This window comes from Artemia sp. Qi Xiang Cuo, chromosome 12 (assembly GCF_049724085.1).
Source record: "Artemia sp. Qi Xiang Cuo chromosome 12, ASM4972408v1, whole genome shotgun sequence".
Taxonomy (NCBI): Eukaryota; Metazoa; Arthropoda; class Branchiopoda; order Anostraca; family Artemiidae; genus Artemia; species Artemia sp. Qi Xiang Cuo.
This window is the reverse complement of record NC_142805.1, coordinates 12,732,561-12,752,747: the sequence shown is the minus strand read 5'-3', so window position 1 is coordinate 12,752,747 and position 20,187 is coordinate 12,732,561. Positions and strand designations below refer to the sequence as shown.

General features: G+C 36.1%; 1 protein-coding gene across 6 annotated transcripts in view; it reads right to left on the bottom strand.

Annotated features, from left to right (window-relative positions):
• The window catches only part of LOC148945795 (myosin-IIIa-like), a 244,434-nt gene that overhangs the window by 100,082 nt on the left and 124,165 nt on the right, over positions 1 to 20,187 (bottom strand). For all 6 annotated transcript variants that reach the window (XM_089098132.1, XM_089098128.1, XM_089098127.1 and 3 more), the window contains 2 exons: positions 18,640 to 18,784; positions 14,399 to 14,588 (listed from right to left, as the gene is read on the bottom strand). In XM_089098132.1, coding sequence (XP_088954258.1) covers positions 14,399 to 14,588; positions 18,640 to 18,784 — 335 coding nt within the window. The remainder of the gene's footprint in view (positions 1 to 14,398; positions 14,589 to 18,639; positions 18,785 to 20,187) is intronic.

Genomic DNA, 20,187 nt, shown 5'->3' with positions numbered 1-20,187 from the left:
ATTCATTTACATTAATATATATTGTATGTTTGTTCGCATTGATTTTTTATTTAATTTATGTTCGTTTTAAGTTTCATTTATAATTCAATAGCAAAATATTTGTTTTCGTTTTAAGTTTGATTTTCATATTCAATCTAAGCATTACTAGCTTTAAGATCTATTTATTCATTTATATTATTACTTGTTGCATGTTTTTTGCTATGACTGTTTATTTAATTTTTGTTCGTTTCGGGTTTTATTCATTCTTTAATAGTAATTTCTGGTCGTTGTGAGTTTGAATTTTAACAGGTATTTGTATCTCCTGAGCTTAAGTTTCAAATGTCCTTTACTTTTCTTTGAAAAACTTATTTTTCGGAAAGTTTTTGTTAATTAACTATTTCAAAAGGATGAATTAGAGACTAAAAAGGATGAATTAAAAACTAAAAAGATTACAATAATAAGGCCTCAAGTGCTGATATTGTTGTAAATAAGATTTTGTTTTGTTTAATATTGTAGTTGTGACTTTAAAAATAGATTACTAAAAATTATGAATAATAGTTTTGAAAACAGAGAAGTACCTAGCAACTTAAGAAGAACTAATCTTTAATTAAACCCCCCTATATAATAGAAAGGGGCAATAGAAAGGGGATAAGAGTGAATGTGGTAATTAAAGAGGCATTAGCGCAGCTTCTATAGGAAACAAATTACAATTCTATTAGCGAGTTTCTGATTCAGCCGATAGAAGAGCCTTAGCGAAGGTCCTATACTTCCATGCTATACCAGATAAATGCATTAAAGTGATTAGGGCTATGTACGAGAATTAAATTGCCGCGGTTAAGATAAGAAATGAAGCTAGTTAATTTAGTATTAAGTCTGGAGTTAAGCAGGGTTACATTCTATCCACTTTACCTAAGGAACACCGCAAAGGCTATGGGAGAGCATGGAATCAAACGGGAAAGGAAAACCTTCCTAGGCTTATAGTATCTTGATAAAAATATTAGCAAAATAAATAATTTTTTGGAGGTTTTGAGAACTCAGGGTGCAAGAATAAGGTTGAAAATCAAGTCGTTTAGTTAGGTTGAAGTTCAAGTCGAAAAATTCAAAAATTAAGAAGCACACTGGAATTTATATTGTTTATTTAAGTGTAATATCTGGCATCATTAACCTTCTGGTTAAATTTAATTTGTATAAAGAACTGGTTTAGCCTGCCTACCAGTCCAGTGGAAAAGGCAGGCAAGCCTAGCAGCCCAACCCCAGGGGTGCAATTGGGGACCCCCCCCCCCAGGCACAGTCTTTTTCATTTTTCCGCCTGGTGCCTACACCTCTGCTTAGCTGTTATTAGGCCTTTATTATAATTGCTTGTGCCATCCAGAAGATCCCTTGCCTTTTGCTGTTAGCTTGTAGCTTGATTAGCCTAGTTTGATTGGAGTTCACTTTAGCCTACATCATGGGTGACAATTCATAAAAGAGCTATAGACCTACTAGTCACAGAGAGATGAGATCAGACTGCTCCATCCAGTACAGTGGAGCTGAATCTAGCAGATTGCTATACTCACCTCACACATTAACACCCTTAAGAACAAGCAGAAGCTAATTGCAGATTCACTTAATGACCAAAGCCTTAAATCTACTATGGCAAAAGTTGTCAGTGAGGCACTGTCTACTGAGGTTGGTTCTTTGGCTGAGGTCTCTGATAAAAAAAAAACTTGCCTCTAGTCATGTGCCTGCTGCTTTAGATGCTGACAATATGGAAATCATTAAACAATAGGTTTACAATAGTCTAAAAATTGATTTTGATGTGCTTGTGGAAAAATCACCAAAACAATATGATTTGAGGATGTCAAAGCTGGAATCATCTCTTCATTTGCTTGACTCAAGTTTGTCAGAGCTGCAAAAATCTCTGAAACCAATTCAACTCAATGTGGATCGTCTGAGCGATCAGTTTGACCAAATGAAAATTTCGAATCAGCTGATCATATTTGGTTTCAAAGGAGACCCTTATCCAAAAGCTTCTGAAAGCAAATTTCTTGAATCTTGCAGTGCTAAATTTCCTGGTATTCCTTTGACTAAGAATGACATAGTTTCTTTTGGAAAGATTGGAAAACAAGGCTCAGGTTTGAAATCTCGCCCACATTTTTTAGTCCAAGAATGCAGCAGCTTAATCTTAGAGAAAAGAAAAGTTTGCATGGTAGTGGTATCTTTATTTCTGAGTCACTCACAAAGCCTAGACTTCAGCTACTTAATTATGCTAAATCAAAGCTTGGGAAGAGGTCTACATGACCTAGTGGAGGAAAAATACTTACCAAGCTTTCTGATGGTAAAGTGATTACTGTTAAAGAGGCATCTCAAGTTGATGCTCTCCATCAGTCAACTACAGCCCATTGAAGCCCCTCCCAGGACTGAAATAAACCATTTTTTTCCTTTTAGCTCTGTTTTTTTGTTGTTGTTGTTTTTTTTCTTAACTCTAATTATGATTTAATGGGTTTACTTATACTTGTATTTATGTTGTTTTACATTATTCTTTTAAGTGAATTGCATTAACCATTGATAACTCTTTCCTCTGGTTGCTTCTTCATTGTTTTGCCTTTTTCTTTATTTTGTTTTTGCCTTTGTCCTTGTAATTGTTTGTTATTATTTTATTTTTTGAGCTTTGTAGCTTGTTATTGTTCTTTGTCTTGCAGGTTTTTTTCTCTCTTTTCTTTGTTGCTTATAAGTTTTACCTTTTTAGTTTCAATCTACCCTCTGCTATTTCAGCCTGCTTGTTGGATATTGTGTTCATTAGTAAAGATATTGTATGCATTTGTTATGTGTGGTAAATCTGGTTGATTTTTCTTTTCTTTTGAATTCTTCTATTCTTAAATCAGTTCTCTTTGAGCAACCAAGTAGTGTTGGCAAACAAGAGGCGCACACACTTGACCTCTTCTTGAATCTATGGTTAATTCTAGTTGCATTTATCACACTACTATTGATTTTTGTTATAAAATCATGCCTTCACTCTCTTTAAATACTCGCTTTAATGTATTTTGTTTGAATGTACGTGGGATACGAGATGAGTGGGATAGTCTGAAATCATATTTGTGGTCTGATAGTTCTTGCCCTTTTGATGTAATTGGATTAACAGAAACATGGTTATCTGATAGTGAAATTTTAACAGCTTATGATATGTATTGTTATATTGCTATTCATGTCCCTAGAATGGTAACAAAGTGCTCAGGGGGCATTTCTTTATTTATAAAATCTGATATTATGTTTAGTAGACGGTATGATCTTGAATCCCTGCTTACTTCAGTAGTGTTTCGTAATGGGACTATTTATTTTTTTTCCATTGATCTGAAGAGCCAGTCTGCATGTATTACTGTTTGTTTGTTTTATAAGCTCCCTCCTTCCCCAACATATCTGTTCTGTGATTTGCTTAAACAGCTGCCTAGCTTGGGGACTTTCTCTAAAAAACGTATTTGTGTTTTGGGGGATTTTAATTGTAATATGTTAAATGTTGGATCCAGTGATGAATGTGACCATCTCTTTGATGTGCTTTCTTCTTCTGGGCTACTTCCTTCAATTTTTTTTCCTTCTCGTGTTGATCCTTAAAGAAATTCTGCCACTTTGATAGATAATATTTTCATTTGTCATTCTCCTAAATTGAAGGTTACTTCTGGTCTTGTTTTCACTGATCTGTCTGATCGCTTCTCTATTTATCTATCGCTTTTTGTGCCTAAAACGAGATTGATGTGAATGAGCAAGGTGAATCTTGTTTTAGAACTTTTACAGATAAAGAAATTTCTAATTTAATTCTTAGTCTTCAAAGTAATGATTGGTCTAGTGTTCTTGAATCTAATGATGTTGAATGTGCAACAAGTTTATTTGTGTGTCGTATAGGAGCTCTGTTGGATAAGCATTTTCCTCTTAGGAAGAGGCCAATAAATTTTATATCTAAATGCCCATGGATGTCCAAAGGTCTGGTCAATGCTACACATATGAAGGCGCCTCTGTTCAAGGTTGCATGTAAAAGTAAAACACAAGATGATCTTTTGAAGTATAAACATTATAAAAATGCACTTACTTCTTCAGTACGTGCAGCCAAAAAGCTTTATTTTTCGAGTCGAATTGATTAGTGTAAGGGGAACTTGCGAAAGGTTAGGACTGTAGTTAATGAAGCAATTTCTCAAAAGAAACTCAAACAGTCCCCCCCCCCATGTCATTACAGGAATGCTGATGGATCTATTGAGGATAAAAATTCTTCAGCAAACACCTTCAATTCGTATTTCACAACTCTTCCTTCGGTTCCCATTCAACCCACGAGTAGAGTAAGTAGTTTTCCCATAGCAGAAAAGTCATTTTTCCTTTCCCAATGCAGTGATATTCAAATTTATGGTATTATATCCCAGCTTCCAAGTAGCTGTTCAGTTGATGGTTTTGGTTTGAGTACTAATGCTCTTAAAAAAATTGGTCAGTTTGTTTCTAACCCCATCTCACACATAACTAACCTCTCTCTTTCTTCTGGTGTTTTCTCTCATTTATTTAAAGTTGCTAATGTTTTACCTTTGCAGAAAAAAGATGATTCGTCTCTAATTTCAAACTATAGACCCATTTCTCTTCTTCCTTTCATCTCCAAGGTTGTATAAGGGTAGTGTAACGTAGACTCTCTTCATTTGTATTTAGTACTAATATGACCGGAGGAAATTCTCTCATAACTAACTATCAGTATGGTTTTCGTCCCACTTTCTCTACCTCGTATGCACTTTCAGATGCAACAGAGTTTGTGCGTGTTAATCTGGACAAGAGCGTGTGTGTTTTGGGTCTATTTCTTGAATTTTCAAAGGCCTTTGATATGGTTGACCACTCTGTTCTTTTGCCTAAACTATCTTTATTTGGAGCACATGGAGTCCCACTATAATGGTTAAGGTCTTATCTGTCAGGAAGATCTCAGTATGTTTCGGTTAATGGTAATTCTTCCAATACTTAGCCTATATTGAAGGGTGTCCTACAGGGCTCTGTGCTTGGACCACTTTTGTTTTTAATTTACATTAATGATCTTGTTGATGGTCTTTATCCCCTTGTGCACCCTATTCTTTTTGCTGATGACAGTAACTTTTTCATTGCTGCAGTGGCCCTGCCATCTGCCACTTCCCTAGCTCAAGGTCTTCTTGATAAAGTAAAAGATTGGTGCTGGTCATATGGTATGACTCACAACAGCCAAAAAAGTGCCATTGTACACGTCAGGGCCTCTTATCGTATGAGAGACGTAAGGGAGCCAATCATCCTGACTTATGAGAATGATGTTATACCGCAAGCTGCATTGGTGAAATTTCTTAGTGTGTATCTTGACTGTTTTCTTTCTTTTAAACCTCATATAACTCACAGCCGTTCCCTCATCTTCCACCAGTCTTCAATGTTTCACCGGGTTAATTCATTTCTTCCCCCAGATGTTATGGTTTCTCTTTATTATGCTTTTATTTTTCCTTACCTTTCTTATTGCTGCTCTGTCTGGGGAAATACTAAAAAATCTCTTCTCTGCTCACTTCAAAGAGCCCAAAATAGGGTAGTGAAGGCCACTTTTCTTCTCCCTCGGCTTTACCCTTCCTCTGATCTTTATAATGATACTGGAATAGCTCCGCTGGATCGCATTGTGGGTAAAAGTAATCTTTATTAGCGCATTCTGCTTTTCTAGGTACACTCCCACCGCCTCTGCAGCAGTTTTTTTTCACGGACAGGCTCAGGTAGGTACTCTACTTTTTTACGTAGTTTTTCTCGTAAACTTATTTTACCCAAACGTTCATCTACAGCTGCCCAGAAACAGGTCTCCTGTTTACAAATCAATTCTATTATGGAATTATTTGAAAAAAACTACGTTTTCTAAAGAGTTAAAGAGGCTGAGTTACAAGGTCGAACCTTAAAACGTACAGGGATTAGGAGGCACAGTTGGGGGGCTACCACCCCCAAACCCCCCGCTTTCGCAGCCTTTAAATATAAAAAAATTTCTTTAAACTGAAAGTAAGGAGCGACATTAAAACTTAAAAAGAACAGAAATTATTCCGTATATGAAAGAGGCTGTGCCCTCCTCAACGCCTCGCTCTTTACGCTAAAGTTTGACTTTCTCACAACTCTTTTTTTAAACAATAAAAACTTTAGCGTAAAGAGCGAGGCGTTGAGGAGGGCACAGCCTCTTTCATATACGGAATAATTTCTGTTCTTTTTAAGTTTTAATGTCGCTCCTTACTTTCAGTTTAAAGAAATTTTTTTTTATATTTAAAGGCTGCGAAAGCGGGGGTTTGGGGGTGGTAGCCCCCCAACTGTGCCTCCTAATCCCTGTACGTTTTAAGGTTCGACCTTGTAACTCAGCCTCTTTAACTCTTTAGAAAACGTAGTTTTTTTCAAATAATTTCTGCACGTTTTTGTACAGTTTATTACTTATTATTGCTTGACTAACTGTTAGCTGATCGTGTCAGGAGTTAAAGTTGGGGGGCTTCCGCCCCCCAAACCCCCCGCTCTTGAACATTCTTGTGTTAAGGCTTTTAATTCCTGAATACTCAAATCACGTCGTACAGGGTGCCTCCTAATCCCTGTACGTTTTAAGGTTCGAACTTGTGACTCAGCCTCTTTAACAGCCCCCCAACTGTGCCTCCTAATCCCTGTACGTTTTAAGGGTCGACCTTGTAACTCAGCCTCTTTAACTCTTTAGAAAACGTAATTTTTTTCAAATAATTTAAAAAAGAAACTGAGTTTCTTTTCAAAGTATATAAAAAAGTTGCTCTGATGGTGAATCGAACCCGAGTTTTCCGCCTGAAAGTCCGAAGTCTCAGCCGCTGGACTATACAAACACAATAGTAATTGTTGTTTAGCAAATAGAAGGTATTTTCGACGCAAGCAAATTCCCAAAAATCTTGATATGTGGTTTTTGGAAAACAGGGAAGGAGTGATCAGATTGAGCTGAAATTTCGACGATAAGCTCCCAGGCCCCAGGAAAGCTTATCCTCTAAATTTCAGCCCGATCAGACAACGTTAAAGGGGGGTTGTGGAGGGAAAAATTAACATGGGCTAATATAGGAAAACGAGGTTTTTCGTAAATGTAAATTCGGGGGATAATTTTTTCGGTCTGAAAATATCAAAAGGCCCTAACAGGTCGAATTCTGCTTCGAATGAGTCCTCATTCAACCGGATCCGTTGCCAACTGTGGCCTGTAGGCGTGGCTAACAAAAAAAAAAGAGATGAATTTTAAGTGGCTATATTTGGTTTTTTGAAAACAGGGAAGGAGTGATCGGATTGAGCTGAAATTTCGAGGATAAGCTCCCGGGCCCTAGGAAAGCTTAACCTCTAAATTTCAGCCCAATCGGACAACGTTAAAGGGGGCTGTGGTGGGAGGGTCCAAACTTCCGGCCCAGTTTACCCCATGAAGATAAAGTCGGAGGAGGATGAAATTTTGCAAGTTTCTTAGTTTGAGCTTGGGCTACAAAATGCAATTACCGCCGTCTCTCTGCGACCTCTAGGACCTGAAATCGCTTAACATTGTGGTGGGTCGCCTCTTTATAGAGGCACAAGTGTGCCTCCTTGATTCCATCCCTCCGGATGTACCGCTATTTCTGTCTGCAAAGGCAGTTTTTCGTCTGGTCTTTCCAGTTTAGTAATTTCTCTCTCTCCTTCGTTTATTTTCCCTGTTTTCTCTTTTCCTAGTGTTTCTCCTTTTTGTTTTGTTTTTCCAATTGATATGTCCTGTCTTTCCTGTGTCTCTACTTTTTTGTTTTTTATTTATCATTATTATTATAATAATTTGTAGTTTTTTTTTGTTTTTTTTTTACCGTATGCTAGAGTTTATTGTCTTTAATCTTTATTTCATATATACTGTTTGATCTAGGGTAATATTTATGGTTCTTTTAGTGCTTTATTATTATGTGGTATGGCCCGCAACAAGCCACGCTTCTTGGGCCGAATAACTTTCCTTTACGTTTGCAATAGTGTTTTAGTATTAATAAAATGATTGATTGATTGAATGAATGGTTAAAAAAGGGAAGTCTTGACTAGATTGGAATAAAAAAAGGAGCGTGCGTAGCTCGGGCGGCTTAGTATTGCAATGATCTGTTAGCAGTAGAAGTTGTAATATAAACTTCATTGAAAAATACAATCATTTTCATCCCCCCCCCCCCACTACAGTTATTTTTAAAAACACATTTTGGCCCCGTGCCAAATTTTGGGATTTGACACTACCGTTTCCAGCTTAAAATAGACCTAGATTCTTCTTTATTGATAACGAGATAAAAATTGAATTTTTATTTCAGATGAAAGTAAATGAGCCACTTTCTAAAATAATAGGAGCAGAAATAGTCCAGCATACGAAGGCGATTTCGCCCTCTCCCCTTTCTTTATAATAAAGGTTAGTTTTACCTAGTAAGAGTATGATTATTATCCATAATACGTCCAAATTTTAACGTCAAGTATAAAGAGTGGTGGTTTGGGGGATAGCGACACCCTTCTTATATTAGAAAATTTCTAATTAAAACCACGCGAGAAGTCTGGGTTTTAATTTAATTTAATTTTTAATTTTTATTTATTTAATTTTTAAATTAAATAAAAAAAAGTTTTTTTCAACTGAAAGTAAGGAGCGACGTTAAAACTTAACACGAACAGAAATTATTCCGTATAGGAAAGGGGTTGTCCCCTCTTCAACGCCTCACTCTTTACGCTAAAGTTTGACCCTGTCTCACAACTTTATTTTTTAAACAATAAAAAACTTTAGCGTAAAGAGCGAGGCATTGAGGAGGGGACAGCCCCATTCATATACGGAATAATTTCTGTTCGTTTTAAGTTTCAACGTCGCTCCTTACTTTCAGTTAAAAAAGCTTGTTTTTTGTATTTAATTTTTGAACGTTTTTGAATTAATGCAGGTTTTGATTTTGGCTCACCGTACATGAATAATTAAAACCAAACTTGCATATTAATTTTACTTTTATTTGGTTAAATGGCTTTCTCGAACGTTGTTTAATGTTATTTACGAACGTGTTGATAAGTAATAACTATACGTAACTTACGTAACGAACATTGATTCATATATTTTTAATACGTTTATTAGGGGGTTCGCCCCCTAGTCAATACCTCGCTCTTTGCGCTAAAATTCGAATTTTGTTCCAATTCTTTAAAAATGACCGCTTGACCACAAAGGCCGTTAATTAGAATAAATAGCTCTTATGAAAGTACTAAACAATCTTTGGCTTAAAGAGCGAGGTATTGACTAGGGGGCGAACCCAATCATATACGTAATATTTTCTGTTCGTTTTAAGTTTTAATGTTGCTCCTTACTTCAAGTTGAAAAACTTGTTTTTTTAATTAATTTCTGATCTTTTTTTAAATAATGCTGGGAAATCCGGCGCCCCCTTCATAGCAATGTCCCTTCCCACATGAAAACTTCCTCCATGTAAAGCTCCTCCCAGATAACCCCCGACCCCCCACCCACTACCAGACAAAATCCCCCTGAAAACGTCTGTATACTTCCCAATAACCAATACTATATGTTAACATTGGATAAAGTTCATAACTTTCAGCCCTCCCCCCGGGGGCTTTGGGGGATTAAGTCATCCTAAAAGACATAGTTATCATATTTTCGAGCATGCTGAACAAAATGGCTATCTCAAAATTTTGATCGGGTGACTTTGGGTAAAAATGAGCGTGGGACGGGGCCTAGTTGCCCTCCGTTTTTTTGGTCCCTTAAAAAGGGCACTAGAACTTTGAATTTCCATTCCAATGAGCCCTCTCACGATATTCTAGGACCAATGGTTCGATACCATCACCCCTGGGGGAAAAAATAAAAATAAACACGCATCCGTGATCTTTCTTCTGGCAAAAAAATTACAAAATTCCACATTTTTGCAGATAGGAGCTTAAAACCTCTACAATAAGGTTCTCTGATACACTGAATCTGATAGTGTGACTTTCAATATTCATGATTTTCAAAGTGTGATGTTCAATAGCTTTTAGGGGGTCTTCCCCCCTTTTTTTGAAAATCAGCCAAATTTTCTCAGGCGCGTAACTTTCAATGGGTAGGATTAAACTTGGTGAAGCTTATATATTTGAAATTAGCATTAAAATCTGATTCTTTTAATGTATCCATTGGTATCAAAATCCCGTTTTTTTTGTTTCGGTTACTATTGAGCCAGGTTGCTCCTTATTTACAATTCGTTACCAGGAACTGTTTGATCCTAATATCGTGATTAACGATAGTCGCTTGTCCAAACATACATGGAATAAATTGTGGAAGGCATCGAAGAAGTAACTTAGGCCAAAAAATCAGTAAAAGATAGTCATGTAAAGCAGTTGCTGTTATTATATTAAATTTTTTTACATACTTGCCCCAAAGACTAATGATTCCTTACTCAACAAAAATATCTAGAGGTATTAAATGCTAGAAAACAAGCTCAAGCATAATGATGTGTAAACCCACATCAATATTTTAGAGGAGATCGGCATCAACATTTCAGCTTGCCAACGTGCCAGAGACATTTTCCAGCCAACCAGTTAGATTGTTGTTGTTTTTTAGTCTTCCTTTGTAACCGTCTTTGCAACATTTCCCCACATTATTACTTACCCAAACGTTCAATCAGCAGCACAACAAAACCAGTAGAACGAAAAAAGACTGCGAGGGTCCACAACAATATTTATCCGAATATTTTGATGATGAATGTCAAATACATCTCGATCAAGATACACCTAAAAATGACATTTCTACTGGCATTTCCACCCACCATTATCATCCCTAAGACATATGCAATCGTGAACATCCTTGTAATTCTCTTCTAGACATACTCCTAACATATAAACCACCTCTAGTTCTTACTTGATACAAGACAGAGACTGTTTCAGATCAACATGGCTTCGACTATTGTCAAACTTTGAGCTGCAAGACTAATTTCAAAAGAAATTTGGCAAGCATGTCACCAAGTCTTACGGTAGCAGGGATCAAACCAAGGGCTTCACATTACTAAGTAGTGATCTACTGTGCTACAACAAAGTCTATAGAAGGGGAGTATTGTTACCAATTTTCTAGAGCAATCATATGCATGGTGGATCGATTTCATCAGAAAGGATATGTGTGATATGTGATATGTCATATATCACATGTGATGTGTCTGTAAATAAATTAATCGGGTCTTATTTTGTCGATGATGGAGAAGGGCAATATGTAACAGTGACCGTTAGATGCTTGAAGATTTTGTTCGATTTTGGGGACTAAAGAAACCATCAAAGCGGTTTCGGCTTGACCGCACAACATCAAAGAGGGCAGGAGAAACATTAAACCTACTTTAACATTAAACATTAAAACATTAAACTGCCCTCTACAAAGAAGGCAGTGAAGGCTACTTTTCTTCTACCTCGTTTTTACCCTTCCTCTGATCTTTATAATGATACCAGAATAGCTCCACTGGATTTTATTGTGGGTATAAGTTACCTTTATTTAGCACATTCTGCTTTTCTAGGTACACTTCCACCATCTCTGCAGCAGTTTTATTTCTGTCAGGCTCAGGTAGGTACTCTTCTTTTTTACGTAGCTCTTATCGCAGATTCATTTTACCTAAGCGATCATCAACAGCAGGTCAGAGGTCTCCTGTTTATCAAACTATTTTACTATGGAACTCCATCCCTCCTGCTGTCCCTCTTTTTCTTTCTGCAAAGGCAGTTTCTCACTGGGTATTTCCAGTATAGTATTCCCAACTCCCTTTTTTTCTTCTTTTTTTTGCATTCCACCCAAATTTATATGTCTTTTTTTTCATTCAATATTTTATTTTATTTTTTTTTTTTTAATCGTAATTTTCAATCTCTTCTTCGTTTATATATATATATTTTTTTCAGTTATTTGTGAATTTTCCTGTTAATTATCCTATTTTCATAAATGTCTCTCGATCCAGTTTTTTTTTTTTTTTTTTTTTTTTATTATTTTTTTATTCTATTTTTTTATTTGGTTTATAATATTTTCTTATTTGTTTTGTTGGCCCTTTACAAGCTGAGCTTCTTGGGCGTGTATAAACTTTAAGTTTGTAATTGTTTTGTTTTTAGTATTAATAAATTGATTGACTGATTGATTGATTGACTTTAAGGCATATTCGGCAACCAAATAATTTTTCGTGGCTGTGAAATAAATCCTACACCTCGCTTACCAAATTTCAGATGTTCAGATTTCTTCCTTCAGGATTACAACGAGGAGCAGCTATATACGAACTCCAACAAAACGAGGGCTCCAACAAACGCCTATATAGGGCTCCAACAAACGCCCTCGCAACAAAAACGAGGGGAATTAGACACAATTAAAACTTAAGTAATGAGTTCAAATATTCAAAATTTAAAGGGAGAGATCTTGTTGTTTTTCTCGACTTAAAAAAATATATCAAAAAATAAACTGGCCTTAAAAACTTTTAAATCGCAGGATAGAGGATAGTAAGCCTATTTGAGCCTGCATTATTCAGATAACTATCTGGTTTTGTTTTAGGGATGATAATGGCAGATTTCCATGCCAGTGGAAATGTTCCAGAGCGAAGGAACTACTAGAAAAGGAATAATAGAAATGCAGCTAGCTTGGCACTGCAGGACTTCCTGAATTACTTAGTAATGCTAGGGCCCATGGAGTTATTCATGTCTCAAGACTTTGCAGAATGCAACGTATTTTAGAAATCCAAGAAGTTACGGAATCTGATGGGTTAAAGGACCGAGATAGTTCACACGATCAGGGACATTTTAGGTTCCACCATTAAAATTGGACACCTCTACCACCGTAATCCAGCTCCCAGATAAAGTTAGGTTAGATCAGTCTATGCAAATGGTCAACAAACTAGAACAGGGATGTCCAGCCTGCGGCCCGCCTGTAATTTTTGTGATGCCCACAGGTTATTTTCACTCCAAGTAGTATTTTTTTTTATAAGAATTGCGGAAAACGGAAAAATACTAGCATTCAAAAATATTTTACTTCATCCCATAAACTTTTGGATATTAATGCCACACCTAAACAACCTGTGTGTTTTATTTGTTCCTATTTGCAAAGAAGAAATTAATAGCTTATAATTGTTTCTTTATGTACCCATTTTTCTTGAAATTGAACAGGTTCTACGATCCACTGAATTGCTTCAAGCGGCAATACGGCCCATCATAACAAAAGATTGGACATCCAATTGGGAAATCATGGAAATAGGTCTTTTATACCCAAAAAAATCTGATATACTTTCGAATCACAGAAATGTATTTTTGCACTGCTCCCCTTATTGAATGGTATACATCACAGTAAAAAGCTCTATTAAGAGCTATTTTATGAACTTTTCATGGGAATAAGTAATCTTTCTACAAGAAAGTCCATAGAGAACCACGATTGCGCTTACATGATTGAAGGGTATACATTTAAATCATGAAAAAAAAAATTTTGTATCCACTGTATATATATATATATATATATATATATATATATATATATATATATATATATATATATATATATATATATATATATATATATATATATATATATATATATATATATATATATATATATATATATATATATATATATATATATATATATATATATATATATATATATATATATATATATATATGAACATAAGTATATTTTGGGAAGGCATCAGGACATCGACACGTCAGGACCATTACCGTCAGGACATTGACAAAATCCGTCATAACATCGACAAATAATCCGTCAGAACCACTAACCGTCAGGACATCGACAGTCATAACATCGACACGTCAGGACATCGGCCAAATCCGCCATAACATCCAAAATTTTAAAACTTTAGTTTTTTTAGGTTTAGGGGGGAATAGGTACCTAGGTTAGGTTACGTTAGGTATTTAATATATGCTATGCTTTACCCCCACCCCCCTGATGTGCTAATATATAGCCGAAACTTGTTTCTAAACTATTATATAAACTTATAAGTTTTTTTGTTGATGTCCTGACGTGTCGATGTTATGATTGTCGACGTTCTGACGGGTAGCGATTGTGACTGTCAATGTCCTGACGTGTCGATGTTATGACTGTCGATGTTCTGACGGGTAGCGATTGTGACTGTCTATGTCCTGATGTGTCGATGTTATGACTGTTGACGTTCTGACGGGTAGCGATTTTGACTGTTCATGTCCTGACGTGTCGATGTTATGACTGTCGACGTTCTGACGGTTAGTGGTTCTGACGGATTTTCCTTGTCGACGAAATGACGTTTAGTGCTTGTGACGGTTAGATGAAATGGTAGCACCCCGTAAATTTTCTTAGTATAATAGAACCTTTTCTATTTGCCATCCACAAGGGAAATACGCCTGGAGATAGCTTAAAGTATCCGGATTTTGTGTCATTTAAAATAAGGTCTTTGGGAAAAACAAAATACTTAGAGCATAGCACCGAAGTAAATGCCTATAAACACTTTACATTTTAAAAACTTACCATTTATCATATTTTGTTTATCAACGATTTCAGCAGCCTCTGTATTGTTTGGGCTTTGATATTCTTTGAACTCTATATCCCCTAAATTGATTATCCCCGCAAGGATTTGATAGATGGATCCAATCTCGTGTGATCTAAACCCAAGGAGTTCAAAAGAGTGCTCCATTTGATTGAATTTCTCCTGGTTTTCCTAAAAATAATTTAAGAAAAAAAAATCACAGTAGCCTGTTGCTAGTAATAAAGGAAAGATCCTAGTATTTCAAAAATAAAAAAGCGACAAATTCACAAACAAGCCATTAGTACGGAAAATTGTCTATATGTTTGGCGAAAAGTTCCCGGAATTTCATAGAGAATTTGTTTTGCTCTTTTTATTTTATTATGCAAAATGTTCAACCCAAGAAAAGTGGATTCTAGATATGACACCTGTGGAAGAGCAGTGGTGCAAATTGGGGGAGGGGGATCCCTCCCCCCCCCAGATTTTGAAAATTACCTTGTTATTTACTCTTTTTTAATTACTCTTTCATTGCTATTTTTTGTTATAGCTATGTGCTATATTGAACCAGCGAGACTACCTTATAGGCCCCTTGTACTTGTCACGCTGTGCTTCGTTCTTTTAAATCTCATAAATAGTATTGTTAGCTTTCGATTACCTGTTTTGAAATGTTCTGTTTGTCACACTCTTTTAAAGCCCTTGTCTTGAAATATCTAAAACTGTTCCTCGCCACTGTTGTATTACCCTATTCTCGACAGGAAGTGTGATATCTTCTGTTCCTCGCCACTGTTGCATTACCCTATTCTCGACAGGAAGTGTGATATCTTCGAAATGCGAATTTCGAAAAGGAAAATCCTGCCTGTGTGGCCTGCCTCCCCATAGTAGTAGTGTTTGTAGGCATGAATATGTAATGAGTCGTAGGTATTAGACTTGAGATTGTCGGTGCAGAATTTTGCCTTTTGATAGAAGATTATCACCAAATGAGGAAAACCATGTTATGACCAAAGTGGGCCCAGGATTGTAAAAGAACTCTACTCATACTGGAGGTCCTAAAGAATAGTTGCTGTCCGGTTCTAAGCAGGCTTGAGCACTTCGTGTAGACTTGAGAAAATTCATTAGTCCCTGTCTTGCACTAGTTTGGGACCCAATGCTTTTCCTGTGGCCATAATACTCGTAGTTTCAATGATTTGAATAATATGAAAATTGCAACTTGGAATGTTACAACATCAAAAAACAACTATCGTATGGACATTCTGACTGACAAATTCGGAGATTGTGAACTGGACTTGATATGAGTTTCAGAACCTCATTTCCCAGGAGCAGAAATATAATATTGGGTGATACAGAATTTATTTACTCAGAGAAAAAAAGATGGGACGCATAGACATGCAATAGGAATCATGATGAGTAAGGACACTGATATGCCTTGATTAGATTGGGGAGCTAGTAATAACAGACTGCAAGTTGCTCATTTTACGACTAAAAGGTACAAGCTGTCAATGATAGTAGTAGATATCTTTGTAGAGCCGACTGATTGAGAAAGTAGCGACTTAGATGAATTTTTCTCACAACTATAGGAACAAATAGACAGGATCCCAGGTAGAAATACGATGCCTTTAAAAGGAGATTTTAATACTTAGGTCGATAGAAATAGGGATATATGGTCTCCAAGCCAAGGTAAATTTGGTACAGAAAAAGAAAATAGCAACGGTTATAGACTGCTGCAATTTTGTTGACACAACAATCTAGTTACAACCAATCCAGTATTTGGTCATAAAATAGTCCATAAGTTAACATGGTACTCGCATGAAGATAAGACGGCAAACCTTATTGACTACGTTACTTTAAACAGAAGACTGGCAGGATCGATACAAGATATTAGGGTTTATAGCAGTGATTTTATTAATATTAGAGTAAAATCACCATATAGTAGTGTATTGGGCTAATCTAAAGCTGTAATTTAGGAAACGTAATTACTTTCCAGGAAGTCATGACATTGGTAGACTCCAGGACGAGAATTTGAAACATAGCCTCCAGGAACATTTAAAAATTAAACTAAACAGTCTAAATTTAGATAATGTTGAAGATGACAAATTTTAGGAAACTAGTTATGAAGAAGCAGATGGTATCTTAGGGAGGAATGGGAGGATAGCTAGAAACACAGGTAGGAATATTGGTGAAAATGCTTGCAGTTTATCAGAAAAGAAGACTGGCTTGCACAGAAAGTATTTAAGGGCTAGAATTGTCGCAACTAATCTTATAGGTCACAGAAGCAAATAGAGTTGCTTCGATAAGAACACAAAAACAGTTGTTTTGGTATTCTCATCGAAGCAACTCAACTATCTTCTGTGACCTATAAGGTAAGTTGCAATAATTGGTGATATTGATATTGGCTGTTTTAATTTTTTCATTTTGGATTTTATTTGTTTTTAGGTTATTTTAGTTTTTATCTTTGTTTCTTCAGCGCTGAAGACGCCATGTTTCATACAGGCGAAATATCCTCATAGATTTAGTTTTTATCTTTTCTTTCTACTGGTCGTAGTTCCGTTTGTTCATCGTTGAGGTTTTCTCTTTGTTGTTCTTTGTCAGGGCTGGTCCAGGGGCAGATCCAGGATTTTTTTTTGGGGGGGGGGGCAAAAGAGGTTGATCTGATAAACTTGTGTTAGGAGCAGCTTTAGTTAAAACAAACTTGCGTTAATTAAGTAAATTACACTAAGTTAGACTACGCCAGGGGGGGGGGGCGCCCCCCTCACCCCCTGGATCCGCCACTGGGCTGGCCAGTTCGGCTTAAGATCTTTCATTTGTAAATCTTGATCTGTCCCAGTTAAAGAGAGGACAGTTAGTGAAAAGAAAAAAGTTAAGAGAGAGGGGTAGAACATTTTGAGAGTGTGCTAAACCGAAATTAGAGAAAGTGTAGATGAAGTTTTAAGAGAAGAACAGTTTGGTTTTCGGAAGGGAAGAAAATGTGTTGACCAAATTTTCACTCTCAGATTAATAATTGAGAAGTGCCTGGGTCATTAGAACCATTTAGTCATTAGTTTTATAGTTTATGAGCAAGCGTTTGACTCAGCCAGTCGAAGGGGTGTAGTAGCGAAGGTTCTATCCTTGTATGGTACCAGATGGTATACCATACAAGGATCATTACCGTGCTTAGAGCTATATACGAGAATAACTTAGCTTCGATTAGGAAATGAGGTTATTAGTAGGTTTCGTAATGAATCAGGAGTTCAAATTCGTATTGAAGCAAATTACTTATTGTAATGCTACTTTTCAGAGTTGGAGATGCTGTAAATAGAGTTGTAAGAGGGGAATAATGTGGTTTTAGTAAGCATAGACGATAAACCGATCAAACTTCCACTCTTAGAATAATAATAGGAAGTACTGGAAACATGAGACTCCTTCAGTCCCTTCCTTTATAGATAATGGGAAAGGGTTTGATTCAGTCTATAGAACAACAAAAGCGAAGTTTCTAGCCTTTTATGGTATACTGAATAAATACATCAAAAAGATTAGTGCTATATGTGAGAATACTATTGCTGTGGTAATTACCACAGCATTACTATAGCTATTACCAGATTGGTAATTACCAATGAGGAAGTGTCATAATTACCAAGGCATTAACCTGGTCTCAATAGGTAGTGAATTACTTAGTAATATGATACTTTTTAGACTGGGAGTTGCTGTAGACAAAGTTATAAAAGAAGAACAGTGCGGTTTTAGAAAGGGTAGAGGATTTGTCAACAAAATCTTCACTCTTAGGCTAATAATTGAGAAGTGACTGAGTTATCATACACCTTTAGTCCTCAGTTTTATAGATTATGAGCAAGCGTTCGATTCTGATGATAGAAGACCTTTAGTGAAGGTCTTATCCTTGTATGGTATAGCAGATAAATACATTAAAGTGATTAGTGGTATGTACGAGAATAACACTGTTGTAGTTAGGGTAGGAAATGAGGTTAGCAGCTGGTTCCGTATCAAATCAAGCGTTATGCAGGGTTACTTGTTAAGAAAATTCGGAAAAAAAAACTTAAGTGTGACCATAACGTAGTCTTTGTGTACAAAATGAAAGCCAATTGAAAACATATATAGAGCAATTATTGGAACACAAATACACATTGAACGGAGTATGGCATAAAGTAGCTTTTCGTTACATATTGTAAATATATATACTGAATTATTGCATATTAAAAAAAAAAAATAAAAGAAAACTCTCATACTTGTACGCATAAATAAATGATTGAAAACTCACCTCCACTGACTGGATCATCCCTAGTGGTGAAGATAGGTATCGATGACACGTTTTTCTGCTGGAATCAAGACAATATCCTTTCAATTTATTTTTGCCTTGTAATCCATCATAGAGGTAATAGAATATGTGGTAGTTTCTCTCGCCTCTTGAAAGGAAAAGCAACAAGATTATGTCGGATCTTTTCATTTGTTTTTAAAGATAATTTAAAAAAAAAAATGTTTAGTAAAATAAAATTGAAAATGAACTGAAGAAAGGATACCATAGAAATGGAAGAACATAAAGAGTGTCTTTTTTTCCTTTCGTGGTAATGTTTTGAAAGCCCTGAGCACGCTATTGTGTCTCCACTTCCCTCCTCTGCCTTTTTTGAGCAAACTCTCATTTGGCCAGTCAATTTGGCCAGTCAATTTGTTCAGTCAATTAGGCCACTCAATTTGGGTTAGTAACTCATACATGAGCAGAAGTTTAAAACAGTCTACCTATGTTAACAAGAGTATCACAAAAAAGAAACCTACAAAAACAATATAGTCTTCAAACTAATAATTAGAAATATTCTATTACAATAATGTGTTCTGTATCAGTTAACATATCGTATGTTGTTAGTCTGTTTTAAGCTACAATTTATTAGTTTCTATTGCCACTGCTAAAACTCTTATATTAGCAAGGCCGTATCCAGGGGGGGGGGGGTTTACCCGGTTTGAACCCCCCCCAAAATTTTTGAACGAGTCGAAAATTAGTCTAAAAAATATCTGTAAAGACAAAACATTACCAGAAAAAAATATGCTCCCCCACAAATTGGGCAACCCCCCCCCCCGAACAAAAATCCTGGATATGGCCCTGAAGATTAGCTCTTGAACTTCCAAATACCATATAATACAGTTAATGTTTTCTGGTGCTCTAATAAGGACCAGGAAGAGTTAGTTAGGAGCATCTCCGCTTGCTCGGTAGTTGCTTCATTTACCCTGCTGTCTACAATCGCCTGGTCAGGCCTTCGGCCATAACAAATGGCCACAGCTTCGCTAAGGTACTTTCAGATTTGAACAATTTTTTAAAATGTTTAAAGAGGGGAGAACTGCCTTATTTATTGATTTGACAACAAGCAGCTGGCCTACACTTGAATTGCACAAAATCAAGGAAAGAAAGGCGCAACCAGAATAATAGAATAATAGAATAATAATAGAATAATAGAATAATAATAGAATAGCTTAGGGCACACCAGGTAGCATACTTCATAATATGTTTACATTCGAGCATTGTTCTGCCTTTCGTCAGGCGGATATCAAAACCTCGTATTTCCATGATTGTGAATTTCCGGAATAATATATAAAAACTCTTACAACTTTTTGATTTCCCAACTGATAACTATAAAAGAAAAAAAATTGATATGCATTGGTTTTATATATCAATCCGCTTTTGTTTTTTTTTTTGGTTATCGGAGGTGAAATAATAAAGGTTGTGATGTTTTTTATTTGCTCTTCTGAAAATTTACCGTTACAAAGATACAACCTTTTGATAGCCGGCTGAGGATTCGCTCAGTGGACTCAAGAAGAT